Source organism: Dinoponera quadriceps, unplaced genomic scaffold, assembly GCF_001313825.1.
Source record: "Dinoponera quadriceps isolate SergipeBrazil2010 unplaced genomic scaffold, ASM131382v1 scaffold113, whole genome shotgun sequence".
Lineage (NCBI taxonomy): Eukaryota > Metazoa > Arthropoda > Insecta > Hymenoptera > Formicidae > Dinoponera > Dinoponera quadriceps.
The window spans coordinates 461,782-479,871 of record NW_014554899.1 but is presented as its reverse complement, the minus strand read 5'-3'; the positions used below and the strand labels follow the sequence as shown (position 1 = coordinate 479,871).

Below are 18,090 nucleotides of genomic sequence, written 5' to 3'. Positions count from 1 at the left end.
GTACGACGTATCCAGCCTAATACATCTGATTAGTGTATATTTTGAAATCTAAAAGTATATGCTAATCAGATACAAAGACAGTGTAGTACTAAATGTTTGCGTTCCAAAAACATAACGGTTGTGCAACGGTTGAGTAATTTCTCAACGTAATTGATCTAAAGGTAGGGATCTAATAGTAAAGACCAATAATCAACGGCCACGTTCAGCAGAACGTTTAATTTGCAACTGTTGGAAGTTTTCCGAGCTGAGATGGGATTATTCTTTTAGATGTACAGAAATAATCCAATGTCAGCACAGGAAACTTCCAACAGTTGCAAACTAAACGTTCTGCTGAACCCGGCCTTTGACTCGCTCACTGAACGCTTGTGCTTTTTGAACGCAACAAATGTACGAGGTCTGGCTATTAAATAACGAGACTGCTTATGAAAGAGTTTTATTTTAAAAATTATTCTACAATCGAATGCTCCCCTTCAATGTACTCCCCTCCCCTCGCCACACACCGTTCCATTCGTTTTTTCCATTGGTCAAAGCAATGCTGGAAGTCTTCTTTTGTAAGTGTATTTAGGAGCTCCGCCGATTTTCGCTTCACCTCTTCCATCGACTCGAACCGGGTTCCTTTTAAGACAGACTTGATCTTTGGAAACAGGAAAAAGTCACAGGGTGCTAAATCAGGCGAGTACGGCGCGTGTTCGAGCACTGGAGTGCCTCTAGCGGCTAAATAACGCTTCACAGACAGCGCGTTATGGGCAAGTGCATTGTCCTGGTGCAAGATCCACGACTTGTTTTTCCACAACTCCGGCCGTTTCTTACGAACTCGCTCTCGCAGTGTTGCCAAAACTTTCAAATAGTAAGTTTGGTTTACAGTTTGACTCTCTGGAACCCATTCAGTCATCACGATGCCGTTGATGTCGAAAAAAACGATTAGCATGGCTTTAAATTTTGATTTCGACATCTTTTCGTTCTTGGGGATGCAGGAGTTTTCCAGTGCATGGATTGCCGCTTAGTTTCAACATCGTATTGGAATATCCAGGTTTCATCGCAAGTGATGATGTTTTCCATCAATTCAGACTCTTCATCTAACCTCTCAAGAAAATCTGAGCAGATCTGACGGACAAACTTTTGGTCAGGGGTCAAATTTTTTGGGACCAACTTCGCACAGACTTTCTTCATGTTCAATTCGTCATGTAAAATTTTTCTGACAGTTTCTTTATCGGCATTTACAGTCTCAGCAATCATCCTAATGCTCATACGACGATCTCCGCGCACAATTTCATTGATTTTGGTCACTGTTTGCGGAGTTTAAACAGAGACAGGTCGACCTGGACGTTAGTCATCTTCGGTGTTCTCTCAGCCTTCAGAAAACCGTTTATACCATTCGAAAACACGCGCACGAGATAGAGAATTCTCACCATAGGCCTCTTTCAACAAGTTATAGCACTCAGTCGGAGTTTTTTTTAATTTAACGAGAAATTTCATATTGATCTGTTGCTCGTGTTTTTCGTCACACATTGTTATCGGCACGAGAAAAAAACACGTTCGTTTCTAACCTCTATAGAAAAAATACTACTACAGCGACAAAAACGAGTTTTCGTACTGGAATAGTAGACACTTCCACCTATCTAACACTGCATTCGTTTCCCCCCCCTTCCCTCTAGGACGACTTCTGCGCGCGCAGTCTCGTTATTTAATAGCCAGATCTCGTATTTGTCGTTTTAGAAAGCAAAATAACTGATGGTGATGGAGACGAGCCTTAAGGTCGTCTCAGCCATGATTGAGAAACAGAAACAGTATTAGAGAGTAGCAGAGAATCAACGTAAAACCGCGCTTTTCGACGGCTTCCATGGCGGCTGTGTAACCTGATATCATGATGACTTGTGCAACCAAAAATTACAATTTGTGATGAACAAACGTTCTAATCACTAGACGGATTCGCATTCAACGCAATATCAGATCGAGATTCAGTGAGAATTATCATAGCAGATGCGATCGTCGAGTGATATCTCGGCGGATAGATAACGTATGTCCATATTTATACCTATTTCGGCATATTAATGAAAGTGGGACATCGTAGTTCCTACGGGCAGTATCTCTTGCGGTGCATTGTTGTCAATATCCAGATTGGTTGAAGCAACAAAATAAATCCCAGTCTCTTGTGAATTTCACACTATTCGGAGGTCAGCTGTAAGTTTTGAACGAAAGTACTCGAAATGTTGCACAAAGCAGTAGCAGTAAATGGTATACAACAAAAATTACAGAATATATAATGTTACGTTGTCGACAAGATATTCGTTGAAGTAACGGTATATTTGCGTGCCAGCTGAATGATTCATCTTCCAAACTTAACCTAAATTTCGTTTGAACAAGTGAGTGAGATAAGCGATAAAAAATTATTTATATTTAATTGCAAGACCTGTAATTCATTATAAATATTTCAGCAATGGATAGCTCGGACGAGGAATTGTTTGAGGTAATGCCAAGCACTAGCACTTCGTTAATGAATATTGCAAGCGATGCAACAAGTTCCAAGATTAAAATCAGAAACTTATCAGTATGTCTTACACGTATAGAGGTAAGTCCTCCGATAAATGAACCAACAATTAACCGACCTAAGCTTAAGAAAAATCGTCAACGGTGGAGACACGGAACATTATATAGAAAGAAGAAACAACTTAAAACTAAAAAATCTCAGAAATCTTCAAGTCATGAAGCATCCAAAGAGATTGAATCAACAGTTGAGTCTGTGCCATCACAAAATAATATAGACAGTCACATATTTATGAATAAACAAGATGAAGAAAGCAAGAGGAAATTGAGTAGTGATCTTCAGCAGAACAACCATGATGATGAACAGACATGTAATATGTCTTCGGCGTCGGCAAGTGAGGCACTGGATATTCAGGATTCATCCTTTAATGATTTATATGCATCAGCGCGTACTTTGCCATACGATTGGACCAGAAAGAAGATTTCGGATAAGAATGAACAGGATGTAATAACAAATGTTAATTTTCTGCCATCATCTAATATAGGGCAGAATAATATAAAGCAAGTTTCGTGCAGTTATGAAACCAATGATCCGTCTGAATGCACTTCGGGTCAGGATGAAGCAAAGTCTAAGAAGAAATCTATCTTGTCTAGAAGAATTTCTACCGGTTATGATAAAACATTGGATGACCTTCTCTTCAGGATAGACTCTTTCCGAGAAAAATTGGCCATGTGTAAGCCGATGAGGAAAAGGGGCCTATCTAGCGACAAATCTTCTGACGATATGCCTATTCAACCGAAGAAAAGGAAGAGATATATGATTTTGTCGGATGATGACGAAGACACACCTGCAAATGAGGATACGCAATTGATTAATCATGATGGTCCAAGTTGTTCTCGCTCGTCTCATGAAACGGCGGGTCAAGAAAATGCGAGTCAAGAAAAATTGATAAACATATGTCGCAAAATGCAAGTCTCTCTAACGAAACTGGAAGATTCGAACGATGCGGACGTCTCCAGATGGTTCCAAAGCAAAAGTCATTACTTGCTGTCGCGAAGCAGTTCGCCGATAAACGAAATGGAAGAATTGTGGTCGAACGTAGTAGCCCTCGACAATGAGGAAGCATCGACAAACGCGAATTCATCGGATATTGATTGTCCCGTAACATCACAACATCATGCGGCCGGCAATGTATACGGAGAACGTCGGGAGAGCCGGTTGCTTCTGATGGATGACAGTGACTCCTCGACAGCGGAAAACACTCGCGAAGCTTTACCGGTCCTTTTGCCGAGATCGTCTAACGCCCGTGCCAAGAAATACGATCCGGATAAACTGGACATTGCGTTGAAATCCTGCTTGAATTTATGGAAGAACAGACTGTTCAGGAAGCCTAGGGTTCTGTTGCTAAGATTGGAGATACTATGCAGTCCACCCGAAGATGGTGTATATTCAGCGAACGAGATCGAACGTTTAACACGCAATTACATACAATTCGTGACTAGCACCGGCTCCGTGTCTCGCAGATCGTCGTTGTACAAATTAACGAGCTCAAGAAGACAAGAGAATTTGGACAAAGGAAGAAGTATCGCTGACAGCGAAGTGAACAATGTAAACGCTACCGCATCCTCATCTACGATATGGTGTGTTCAGGACACGTCCCTTGATGATAGTCATCAAATGTCAGAGAAATGTCCATCGAAAGGTATGACTCTCAATCTTGTCTCTTCTGCTCATGGTAGTGTAGAAGCAATCGCGTAATTTTGTTGAAGGATGATTTCGAACGAAGAATTCAGTACTTTTGTGTATTAATACACAGGGTGTGATTCGGAATAACCACTTGTTCTTCAAAAAATTATATTCCTTACTGGATTCTGAAACGACTTTCCTTCTTCCAAAATTTTGTCCAGAGCTTGGTTTTTGATTTATAGAAAGAATAGTTGTACATAACGACGTAGCTTACCGTCAAACACAGGCGCTTATGTAAGACGCTTGTAATCATTTCCAAGTTAAACAAAATTACCTTATTTGAAGTATGTGAATAAGAGTGTGAGTAAGAGACAAAGAGAGAGAGAGAGAGAGAGGACGCATTTGTATATGTGTGTATGTGTAGCGATCAACTGTTCACACACAGATTTCCCACGTAAGTTCTCGCGTCTAACGGTGATTTCGGCCTTGCTTACTTCCTGTATCGGATCCGTAAGTATTTCTACTATTTACTATTTCTTTTTATAATTTATAAACTAAGCTTCGGACAAAGTTTTGGAAGACAAAAAGTCGGCTCACAAAACCTGTGTCAGGAACGTGTGTTTTGAAGGACAAGTAGTTCTGAATTACCCTGTATATAAAAGTATATAAAGGTAATAAAAATAATAGTGATAAGAGTTACTAGAAGTAACGAAAACAACATTTATCATGTATTGAGATACATGCGAATATTTTGTATTCGATTCTTATATTTTTTCTTTACTTCAATTTTCTAATTTGCTTTCAAATTATTATAGCAATTAGTGGTAATTAATTACATAAGGTGTTTTCTATCTAAAGTTCTAATTTTTTTTTTTTTACAGGTAATCAAACATCGGCAGATGAGAGCCATGCCGTTAGTGGAAACATACCGTTTGTGAATCCCTTGAAGCTTACCCTGAAGAAAAAATTCAGTTCGACTAACGAGGATATTTCCTCATCGAGTAGGCTAAAAATTTGGCAGAAATCATTCTGTTCGCAGAAAAGGCCGGAGAAAGCAGATGCCGGTAGCCAAACCACTTCGGCGCAATCGAAACCACCATCCGCTACGTCGAACTCTGCGACGAGCTCGACAGATATAGAACGTGAGGGAGCAACTGTTTCCAATATATTGGATCCCACATTTGAGTCTTCCAACAATGATAACTCATCGGTCGCAATCTCCATAGAGTCCGTCCTACCGAAGAATCCATCACCCATCGCGAATTCTTGTCGCAGCATTGAGGAAACCGTACGTAAGAATCTATTTATTCAATCCAAAGATAGCATTGCCACCAAAAGCTCCAGCGACAAGGACATTACACCGGAGAACATGTTGAATTCCTCACCCATATCTCGTAAGGAAATATCAGAAACGGATTCAGAACTCCCGATGTCGTCTGAGAAGACAAGGATCGATAAAATGAGATCACCAACGAAGTCACCAACAAAGTCACCAACAAAGTCACCAACGAAGTCACCAACAAAGTCACCAACGAAGTCACCAACAAAGCCACCAACAAAGTCACTGATGAAGTCATCGACGAAGTCATCGACAAAGTCATCAGCAAAGTTACTAACGAAGTCGCTGATGGATTTATCGACGGAATTACTGAAATTGCCGACGACGTCGTCCAACCGCTCCTCGTCTCGTACAGTCTCGTCGAGCGAGAGGAAATATTATAAAAAGTACGTCTGCGTCGTATGCAAGTCATCTTACAGTGATTATCGTATGATGCGACAGCACATACAGATCGGTAACTGTACGAAGAATCTGTTTACAACCTTGAGCCAACACTATGTGAAGAAATACGCTAAATCCAATCCCCAAGGATCTGAGCGGTCCTCTTCCGACAACGACTCGCTCTTGTCGACGACGAACCGAAGGATCGTCAGCAAGCAGCTGTTGACGCCGCAGCCGAAATCCAATAGCGATAGAAACAAGCTGTACACCAAATCGAAGTCCATAGATCTGGGCAAGTACGGCGGAAACCACATCAACATACGCACCTTGCAGAAGAAGATAGAGGCGACGCGCTGCCCGTCGAACAAGGATCAGCAGTCCATGCGCGCGGATCCGCCGAGGAAGAACGACGCGGCGTCTCCTTCGCGTCTCGAGGAGTTGGCACCCTCGCAACTCGAATCGACGCAGCCGGCCGTTGTCTGCGAGTGTCACCGGGACGAGACGGTCTACGGTGACTGCGTTCAGATCGAGGTGGTGTTGCTGTGCACCGTTTGCCAGACGTTGTTCCGGCGCAACGATTGCTTCGAGGCGCACCTCAAGCGCCCGGAGAACGCGGCCTGCGCTAAGAATAATCGCAGGCGTGACGCGCCCGCACGGGCGTCCAGGTTGTTCTGCGGCTACTGCCGGATAATGTTCACCTCCCTGCAAAAGACGATGCGCCACTTGACGACCCACGCGCGGCTGGATCGCGACGGCAGGGTGAACTTCCGCTGCAACATCTGCAGGGTGATCTTCTACGGATTCGGGATACTGTTCATGTCGCACGTGCGCATCCACGCCAGCAAGCCGTGCTACTTCGCCAGCCGGCTGTCGTTCCCGCTACCTTCCAACGTCGGCCCACGGCTCGTCGAGCTGTCCAGCAAAGAGATCTACCTGTTGGTGGCGGACCAGGTGTGTCGGAAGTGCAAGACTCCCTTCACCACGGAGCTGGCCTTGAAGTCGCACTCAGCTATCTGCCGTGGCGACGCCCTCAGGTCATCGAAGGAAAATAAGAGAACGTCCTCCCCCAGATGCAAGACAAGGACGCCGGTGTTGCTGATATGCGGATTCTGCAACGAGAAGTTCAGCAACGAGGGCCTCTTTAACCTGCACTCGTTGGAGCACCAGCAGAATCAGGAGTCCCACTACGTCGTCGTGAACGTCACCGCCGGTAGCAAGGCCTATATTTGCAAGGTGTGCGCGACAGTGTGCAGGTCGTTGCAGAGGTTCGAGGATCACTGGTTAGTACACAGGACTCTGCGCGAGGACTACGCGTGCGGCTGCTGCGACGAGCACTTTGACAATATCGACCTGTTTCAAGAACACGCCGCCACGCGGCACGCAAGCAACGATGAGAATCAGCAGAGGCCGGTCTACTGTAGGATTAATTATCGGGATGCCCGTGAGGATCACAACTTCAAGACGAATCTGCTCGCCGTGATGGGCAGCGACGATATACCTTGCATGAAATTGAGCCGCTTCGACAAGAAAGAGTCCGCCGTGTTCACCGTTTCCCGCGACTCGGACGACTCGGCGGAGGGGCGAACCTTGCCGCCGTCGGCAGTCGAGGAAACGGTGCCCTGTGCCGAGACCGCCTCGCAGGAGCAAGTTGTTACCGCGCAAGGGAGCGCCGAGACCGTCGCGGAGGATCGGCTGAGGAACGACGCCAAGAACGTCGAGAGTGCGAAGGACCTCGTGGAGATCGACATGACGCTTATGATAGAAGAGTTGTCGGAGAACGAGAACGGTTCGACGTCGCGGGAAGTCGGGAAGGAGAGCGACGGCACGTCGTCCGATAAATGTGAGGACGCGCAGAGGAACGTCATCGTGTACGGCGGGGAACGACAGCTCGGCGAACCAGCAAGGGACGACTCCGCTTCTACGGGGAATTCCGGCGATGCGAGCGGGGATTCTGGATCCGGCGGTAACCAGCACACTCCTCACGCCAATTCGTTGTTACGCGCGGTGCGTAAACCCACGAAGGCGGAACCGAGCGAGCAACCCGCCGACGACAAGAACGCCAACGCCGAGAACTCAACGGACGCGACTGGCCGCGTCACAGCTCAGTCCACTTCCACGAAAGTATTACCTGCGAACGTCATGACCTCCGTGCCCGCCAAGTTCCTGCGCGTCAAGTCTCTGGTAGAGCTTAACACGCTTTCCAGCAAGAAGTCTCCGATCGTCTATAAATGTGGCTCGTCCGGCTGCGACCAGTCGTTCAAAAGCCCGCAGGAACTGTCGAAACATACGTTGGCGCAGCACCGCAATCCCGAGCCGCAGTTACCTGTGCAGCAGCAAGGACAGCCCTCGTCGTCCAACGTGCCGCTTGCGTGGCCGATAAAGCCGACGTTCAATCCTTCGATGTACGTGCCCATGTTGAACTTGCAACCGGTGACCAATAATAATCGTCCGAAATTGCCGAATGTGACCAACGACGTGTCGCTGCCGATCTGTACGAGCGCTCCACCATCAAGTTCCACCACGTCCAAGACGTACCAGGTGGTCGGAATAAAGACACTGCACACGATCAGATTCCCGGCAACGACGAACCAGACCAAGACCCAACAGCAGCAGCAGCAGCAACAGCAGCAGCGGCGGAATCAGCTGCTTCAACAGCTGTGGCATCAGCAACGGCAGCAGCATCAGCTGCAGCAGCAACTGCAACAACAGCTGCAACCGCAGCAGCAAGTTCAACCGCAGCAGCAGCAAGTTCAACCGCAGCAGCAGCAACTTCAGCCGCAGCAGCGGCAACTTCAGCCGCAGCAGCGACAACTTCAGCCGCAGCAGCGGCAACTTCAGCCGCAGCAGCAGCAACTTCAGCCGCAGCAGCAGCCGCAGCAACTGCTGCAACCGCAGCAGGTGCTGCAGCAGCGGCAGCTACAGCTGCAACAGCACCAGCTGCAGCAGAAGCAGCAACAATACGGCATCGTGTTGTCGCAGAACACCACTGCGACATCTTCGGCCGCTACTTTCACTCAGCAGACGGCGCAGAAACCGACGGCGTTCCATCGAAACCTTCCGGCTCGAGTCGCTACGCCGATACTAACCGGCCGGTTGACTCAGCCTTTACAGCAGAGCGGTAGTACGGTAGCGGTGATGCCGATGGTGCAGAACACCTACATGCAGCAGCAGAAGGTACCGACTTACGTCGTCCTCAATCAGCAACCGTCGCAGCAATCGATTTTCCCGCCCATTACCACCGCGAGCATCCAGCAGCAACAACTGTCGCAGCAACAACAACAGCAACAGCAGCAACAATCGCAGCCGCCGAATATCGGCGGTGCGATAATGTGCGACACTTTCGTGCCCGTGCAGCAGTCCACCAACGGCGAGAACAACAACGTGCCTTATCGACTGATGCATACCCACACGATCATGAACAACCCGACGGGGCACGTGGCGACGACGACATCCGGGGCTAATATCGCGATGCAGGGCATGTACATGATGCAAGTAGCGAAGAATCCCGACCGCTACGCCTGCCTCTACTGTGAGGGTTTCGTGTGCAACAGCAAGCAGGAATTCATGCTGCACGAGCGCTCGCCGAAGCACGAGGCTCGCATCAATTGGACGTAACATTCGGCCGGCGTCACGAAGAAGACCAGGACGGTGACTGTCGTCAAATTTGCGATTCAGGAGAGAAAGTGATGGATAAGATCAATCGACGACCGACGGGAATAGACAATATCGATGTTCAACGCTGTAGACACCGCGTGTGTCCATCGTGTGTGCTTTGAGGTAAAGTCAGACTGGTCGAACGAGTCTCTCAGCATGCCGTCTTGCAAGCCGTGTAAAAAATCTTGATTGAATTGGCAAATGGTTGCGTGCGATATTGGTGGACGAGCTCTGTAAAAGCGGCCTTCGATTCGCCATTCGACAGCCAATGACGTCGAGTGTCCTGGCACCGTCACCACAGAACCCGTCCGCTGTATCATATATTGGCCCGCATCGATCGTGTGCCAGTTTTCTTCAATTAATTACTCGAGATTTTCCCCGTGGTTTGCAAATTGCTAGAGGACTATTTCGTTCAGCTTGTCTCTGCTGATCTACAAGCGCACGACAGATATCGCATCAGACACCCTACATAAACAAGACTCTCACGGTTGTGCAGATGAAGCAGAACCGACCGCGAAATATTGCCGGTACGAACTTTTAGCTGTAAAACCGGTCGTTTTCAACGATCGCCAAAATATCGCATAAATCTCGACCAGTTTCAACAGTATTTTTCTATCCGTTCGGTTCTTTTAGTACCACAGAAGTGATGCTCGTGAGTACTTCCGATGCTTTTTAATGAGATATTTTCGACTGCGATCTGTTAGATTACCCGGAATTTGGTGAAAGTTAACCTGAGTATCGATAACGCGATCAGTGAAGTCATTCGACAAGTATTTTCCAGTCGAATTAACGATACGGTGATGTTCATTATATGCGTATTCCTACGTCCTTATTCCGTTAAAAAAGAGATCCTGATTTCGAATGTCGGGAGTGATCGAGACAAGTTTTCGTGAGCTTCCAGTCCGCATGTGGCACACGTGCTTGAGTTCACGATGATCCTTCGCATCGACGTTCTCGTTCGAATTAGGTATTCCGAATTAGAAATTGACGAATTAAGAATTACTGCGTTCAGCAAAAGTCAACTCTCGACGATTATCGTTCCTGAATCTTACATTCTTCGCTTCGTTTACTTGTAGGTTTTCGCAACAGTATATTTCAATGCCAAACGATAATCGCTGAGCGTTGACTTTTCTGCCAAACGCCAAAATGAATAATTTTCGATCTTCTGCCGTCATACTCGTCTCGTTAAGATATAGATGCTGTCCTATTTTTTATACGAGTAATTATCTGTCTTTTCAATGAAATACTCTTACACCCTTACTCCGTTCGTACTCTTGCTTCGTGGATATTCTCTGTCGCGGCATTGATTTCGTTACATACGATATCATGAAGCCTGGACATTTATCATTCGGAACCAGCGAACTTCCTTCACGCAGAGATATCGTACTATGTTTGTCTATCTAATTCCTCGCACCGATGATCCTAAAAAAACCGAATAAATGAGGTCGTGAGACCAAATATAAACATTACATTGCAATTTAATCGGGATGGTGTGATGGTCTTTTATTTTCCTCTATTTATTAGAGTTTAGTCATGCGATTAATATTGTTATGATTATACTGTTACAATTACAATTTTACGAGGTCTGTTTATACCGCTAATAGTAAAATAAATAATAGAAATTACATTTATACAGAGGTAATTTTAGTCATTTTATAAATTATAAAAAAAAAGTTACAGTACAGCAACCCGGTAGTGATCGAAGTGCTATTCCACAGATACGAAAGTTAGATTTTTGCATTTTTATGTTTGAGCATAGTAAACTGCACTTACGAGCGATAATTTATTAACAATTGTATTCAAACGGAAGCGTTGATAAAATCGACACAGAGAATAGGATGTAACGATCACTATTAAAGTTCATAATAATATAATTTTCAAAGTTATTTAAGACAGCCTCGTATTATTTTAGGAGGTATAAAAATAAAACCACACGTTATCGATAGTTATTATTTGTATATATTATAATATTATCTCATTCAATAATATTTATAGCCTTTTTAATTACGTAAGTGATTTTGGATAAACACTTAATAATTTACGGAAATATCTTCCAGTTTTAATTTATAAGTGAATTTAGCTTCAGTAACTGTGTGTTGGTTACAAATTGTTAGAATATTTAATATGGTTAACTAGAAAGTGAACCGAATCTTCATGATTATTAAATGCATATTATTACACTCGGAACGTTTGAATCGAAAATCTAGTAACGATTCCATATATTATCTCTCTTTTTAACGATAAGTGGTCGGTATAATCTAATCTTAAGACGATCTTAATCCTGAAAGTTTTCATTTTCTGGTTTTTTATGAACTATTCAATTTATTACCACAATAGAAACCCAAGAGCAGCACGAAGTGGTTGGCTAACAATTGCCCAACGTTTGGCCAATGTTGGGCAATGATTAGCCAGCCAATACGTGCTGCTCGGGAAATCGGTTATCTTATTGGGTCAGGCTGAAAATAATAATAATCATATGGATCTTTCTCCTGACGATAGAAGAATAGAAATGTAGTATAACATAAAACGTGTAAGTGGAGATAAAGGAAAGAAAACGTGTGTAAGCCTCGTAATAAATTTAATATGTTATTACCAGGATTAGATATAACATCAGATTGCGTGCATACCGCCTTTTATGAAGTTATTATATGCAGTTATTATACGGAACATATATGTATATACACAGGGCTTATATATACATATATATATATATATATATATATATATTGTATTGCGTTATAAACAATATAGGTATGATGCGATTTATATAGTTTGCATATTCTTTTTGTTTTTAAGGACATTCCTGTAAGTACGTAGATAAGTCGATTTTGCGTCGATGGATGCAGCACAATGCAGGTCAAGCACATGTCTTCTTACAGTCAGAGTTATTGTAGAATAAAAGTTATCGATCCCGACTACTATCGTATTATTCAACGATGTTTTCACGATATGTAATTGTTATACAAACCAGCTGTACTTTTCTCTCCAAGACTGAAACCGTAATAGTATAAACGAGTCTCGCGATTCACAAGTCGAGTTCCGAAACGAGCTCAACTCTCAAGTTTTCGCGTAGAAAAATCACGCTCTCACGATGTCCGTTACGATTATCGCCCTCGATATATTTTGATGCCCTCTTTGACAAAGCTTATCGAAGTCACGTAGCTTTGTATCTTCTTCTTTGTTGCAACTCGCATAAACGGAAATATCGAAAATGTGTCGTGTGAACTTTGATCGGAACTCTCGCGAAGAGGTTTCCGAGATATATACCCTTTGAATATCTTGGAGTGAAACCTCATTGAAAACCAATGAAAATTATCTCGAGGCTTTGATAAAAATATCGTCATTTGGAATCGCAAGAACCTCATTCAAACTTTGAATGAATTTTCATTCCATGCGAGGAAATATTTTAATCAAGTTAATGTTTGTTCCAATGATAGTGTGATACATCACCGATCGATTCGCCAATTTCGAGTGAAAATATTCATTCAAATCGACTTAAAGAGGATGATGTGTATGAATGAAAAGTCACTCGCGATTGGACAGACTTCCCTTACAAAAACAGCATTATTAGCTGTGATAAATTCCTGTTACTCAGTAATTTTATTACTCGTGCGAGTAATAAAACTATCGAGCAACAGTGATTTGTTACAGCCAGTGATACTTTTTTTTTGTAAGGATTAGCTCTGATCAATTCATTTTCCGAGTGAAGTCACACTTCAAGAAATTTAAAAAGCCAAGCTATTAAGGAGTTATGAAGGATGTCTGTGGATATAGTGTAAAATAAACTTACGTCTTCGAAATAAATAATTATTCTTTCGAATGCGCGTTCGTGTCTGCTTTATTCGGCACTTTGAGCGACGTTATCGTTTTCTTACAGCGATCCCTTACCCCTAATCATTGCAATCGTGGTACAGATACTAGTAATAACACTAGACTGGAGACTAATTAATGCGAGCGACTTACATGACGAAAATATCTAAGAACGAGTCTCGGACGTTAAACGCTTCTCCCTTTTCTCTCTCTCTCTCCTCTCTTGACCTTTTTGTTTTACTATCGTAATGAACGATTATTCTTACGTTAAGGCAAGCTTACGTGGCTAAAACTCGTACGTCGGCCGTCCGTTTACCGTCGAACAGATTCAGAAGATCGATCGTGCGCTACATTCGTTTTCTCAGAGAACATTCACGTGAGATCGACCCGATCGAATTATTCTCCTCGCGTCGAAAAAGAATCTATAAATTGTTTGGGACAAATTCGCCCGAGCGTTTCGATCCCGCCGCGGAAATTAGAATTGCGCGATCGGTCCTCAGCGTGTGTAAATCGAGGATCGAAGTCGATGAAAGGTTGATGGATTCAATCTCGATGATACTAATTAGCGTGGGACAGTGATTGATTGCAGCGATAAAACGGCAAGACTGTTTCGGTACAATACGAATACGTTCATCTGCATAATTAATCATTCATTAATTTGTCGAATCAGCCGTGAAGAGTCGAACATGGCAATTATCTGACTGATAATTGACGATTCAATCATGACTGGTTATCTGACCGTTGATTAATTATTCATTCATCTCGGCTATGTCTTAATAGTCTGTTTGATAGTCACAGATCACACTGATTGCTAACTTGATCGATTCAATTTTATTTTGCAACCGTCACGTTTTCTTTCCCTTTGTTTTCTTTGGTTTTTGCAAATACTATATATATGTGTAAACAGTCTGACAGCTTGTTATTTAAAAAATTTTGTAACGCGCGCCAAAGAAGGTCCAACTATTTAGAACTGAAATATTCGCAATCTTGATGATTTTAAGCATTTTCCAATTGTCGCACCAAGTAAGACATCAGCGCTTTCTCTATTTTGAGACCCTTTATTTTTACATATATGGTTTTTCCTTTCTTCCTTTTCATCAAGAATAAACAAGTGAAAGGATATGATTTCTCGACACTGAGACTCGAGTCCATCTCGTTTGCGCTGCTTTCAATCCTCGAGAAACGAATCTCATCCCTTCGATATAAACTGTCGACGCGGTGGACACGCCGACGACTTGTTCTCTTTATATCCTACGCTTTGGCACATAATTCACGTTGCACAATATCGATTGCGTCTTTATCCGAAAACGAATACTTGTCTCGTACTACTTATCAATTACAATACGGTGTGTATAATACGTGATACAGGTATAAACGCGTACATTATAAAGGGTGTCTTTTTTTTTTCTTTTTTTTTTACAAAAGCTCCGATGGTCGCGTGAAATCGAGGAGAATAACGACGACGTAATGTAAACGCAGTATAACTATATCGAATTTATACAGGCATTATACAGATATGACGATAACGAGATGTCGCAACGCGAAACGAACGATGAGAAAGCGAGAAGCGACAATTCGAAATGAGTAATGATAAAAACTAGCGTCGAAAATTAACGTCGGTCTCACGAACGGTCGCAGGTTCTTGTCGCAACACGAACAACACGAACGTTTCTATTTTCGTTCGCATGCTGGAGATGCTCCGGGAAATACGGGCAGATCTCGCGATCATCGGATCAAGTTGAGTAGCGATTAATCTACCTTAAAGAATTAAGTACGACTACGAGGGGCCGAAGCGGCCCTTCACGAGGATTCCCCTCCCACGGGCGTGATCAAATCACCCGTGTGTGTAAATTTAATAATACTGCTGCAGGTATTCGATGTTCACCCCTCACCGCGTCTGCTATCTTACATTGTCTTACAAAAGTACGTACAAGAGGGCCTAAAGAACGATTCGTCGATTATGAAGTCTCACTCAATTTTAAGTACCGCTACGATTCGTCTCCGCGTTTAATCGCTAAGAGCCGAGTGTTCTCATTTACAGTGGAAGGGTGTATAAATTAACGGCCGTATAAGAATGATATTTACAGGCGATGCGAGAACGTTGCTTTTGCATTCGTTGTTTAGAAAAAAAAAAACAGACCTACCTCGAGGTTCATTCGTTCTTTGCGACCCGAACCGTCCCGCTAGTTATTATGCTTAATACTTTAATATTCATCCTCAAAACTCGGAAGAATAATTGTAGTAATAAATGAAGATTCTGATGTTATAAGAAGAACCAAGTATTTCTCGCAGCTAGAGAAGGTAGGAGAAAGAGAGAAATTCTTCGCGAAACCTTTGCGATCTCTTCCCGACGTTAAGAGTTCCCAAGTGTCGACGTCGAAGCGTTCACCTCTAAATATCATTCGTATTCAGTCTTCTTAGATACGGTATTGAGCCGAGGGGGGAACGAGCTGCATCCCCGTTAAATATAACATCGATTAACCGTGTGAGCTTCGCGCGTTCACATAACTAATTGTACAGTAACACTACGGAGCTAACGAGATATATCGCGTCGGTGGAAAAATATCGTACTTTCTTGTTGTGACATATCGTAAATTTGCACGTGACATTCTTTGGACGTTCCGTTACCAACGATTTGAGCACCGCTCCTCTGCTCGACGGAGCTTGCAGCGTTGCCCGTTTCTCGACCTCGCTCGCTTACCCAGCTTGTGTATTTCTTCTTTTCTTCTCTTCTTCTTATTTTTCTTCTTCTTATTTTTCTTCTTTTTCTTCTTTTCCCTCTTCTTTAATTAGATTAGAGGAACAGTAAGCGTGTACATTGCTCTCTTACAAGTTATCAGAAGTTATTATTAAATTATTATTTTATCGCTAGTAATTAACTGGGATTTTTACGGAAAATGCGCGCCGTAAAACTTTCTCTCTGTTTCTCGTGTACGTGTGTATGTATATCTATATGCGTACTCGAATAAAATGTGTATGTGTGTGTTAGTGTACAAAAACATTGAGTATCGCCTAATGCTTATATTAACAGATCAGCCGAGTCTCTCTCAATTTTTCATCAAACGAGACTGTTTCCTCCGGCCGTTGTCCTACCGACTTAAGTGGAATGTTGCGAAGGTGGAGATCTTTTCCTGCGATTTGTACAAAATTGATTATATCGCCTACTACGAACTATTGGTTCCGTATATATTTGTCAGTCTGAAGATTGGTAAGTAGTGGGTAAGTACTTCTAAGGGGATACAAATCTATCTAGTCTCGCATCTCAATATACAAGATAGTTGACCGATGAAGCGACTTTTTATGGAGGTGGAAGTGAACGAGATAATTATTCGCATAAAAGAGGAAAGGAAAGCTTCACCTTTAAGTACTCACTTACATTTTACAACTGTACACGCGCAAACTCTGCGGAAACGTGAATGTGAATAAAAATTGACAGAAAGGAACTTTTTTACCTCGTGAGAAAAACAAGAATTCGTATAATGCGTCGCGAAATGCAAACCTCCACGTTCAATCGTGGCAAAATCCAATGATCTTCGTGAAGGCAAACCAACGGGATCCGCCGAGTAACAAACGTGAAATCAAGGTGTGTGTAATTAACAGGTGACGATGGGGCGGGTTTTACGATTGTCCTTGTTACTCGTATTCTCCGAGTGTGTCGTGCGCCTTTTACGGCAGGTTGGTATTGGATGTTTGTCATACTCGTTGAATATCGTCGAAAACGACGCAACGCGACTTCGGTGTGAAAGGTCGTACCGCTCCCTAAATTTCCAGGAGTGAAATCTCACTGAACGATTCAATCGGCTTCCTTCATGTTCGCTTGAAAACGAATGGAAAATTCACTCGAGACGACAGTGGAAATCGGGACGCCCCGCGCCGGGAATCGCAAGGGCGAATGTTTCATTCAAACTTAGAACGGATTTTTCATTCTTACCAGTGAACTCAATCGGATAGAGCGAATTTATTGCTGCCAGACGGTGGGATTCCAATTGGAGAATTTACTCCGTGTGAACGAATAGTCGCTTAAATTCCAGAGGAAAGTTTTACTCCGAGAAACTTCGAGAGGGAGTACGCACGGACAAAAAAACGACTCTATTAGTGCAACTGAATTTCCCGTTTTCACCGAACTTCCATCCGGTCTCTCCAGTTCAGTTACAGAAACCGAGACTGTTTTTTCCCTGTGAATACCGCACCGACTCTGACATACCGACGTTCGACTTTTTCGCGTCTCCCAGGAGGGGAACGAGCGATACTCGCCGACGCTTCCATCCTCTTAGAATCTGCTGACGGCTTCGTCATCGGCGACGAAATAGTTGGAGCTCTTCGCGGCCGAGTTATACATGCCGTACGTGGGGCTGCACACTACCATGCTGCTCGTGTTCCCGAGCTCGCTCTCGGTCGTCACCGACGAATGCCTGCCGATGCTGGACAGCCGCCTGTCCTTCTTCGCCAACGTCATGCGACAGTCCTCCGGCCTCAGTGGCATTGACGGATACGTCGGCTGCCTGGCGAGCGTCGTCAGCGCTCGGTCACCCGTGTCATTGAAGCTGCGCAAACGTTTGAGAGCATGATCGGAGAGAGCGTTCGAATGGTCGCACCTTCTACACCGATGGTTCGGATCGAGGCGAGCGCCTTCTGCCGTATCTCGAATTTCCGCAAATATTACATAATTTGCTTCCAGCTGGCATTCGCATCTCTCTCCATGTGCTTTTCGCTCCGCCGCTAACAACTACACTCG

At 43.9% G+C, this 18,090-nt stretch overlaps 2 protein-coding genes across 2 annotated transcripts in view; one reads left to right on the top strand and one right to left on the bottom strand.

Moving 5' to 3' along the window:
• Window positions 1-1,545: 1,545 nt before the first annotated feature.
• On the top strand, window positions 1,546-13,365 carry LOC106742435. Its single transcript, XM_014615364.1, has 4 exons — window positions 1,546-2,181; window positions 2,256-2,363; window positions 2,436-4,187; window positions 5,053-13,365. Exons 3-4 carry the CDS (start codon window positions 2,438-2,440, stop codon window positions 9,504-9,506), a joined length of 6,204 nt encoding a protein of 2,067 aa, XP_014470850.1. The 5' UTR covers window positions 1,546-2,181; window positions 2,256-2,363; window positions 2,436-2,437; the 3' UTR covers window positions 9,507-13,365.
• Window positions 13,366-18,090, bottom strand: part of LOC106742508 (high-affinity choline transporter 1-like) — a 21,993-nt gene continuing 17,268 nt past the window's right edge. Inside the window, exon 14 of the mRNA XM_014615488.1 lies at window positions 13,366-17,899. Coding sequence (XP_014470974.1) covers window positions 17,626-17,899 — 274 coding nt within the window. The 3' untranslated portion in view covers window positions 13,366-17,625. The remainder of the gene's footprint in view (window positions 17,900-18,090) is intronic.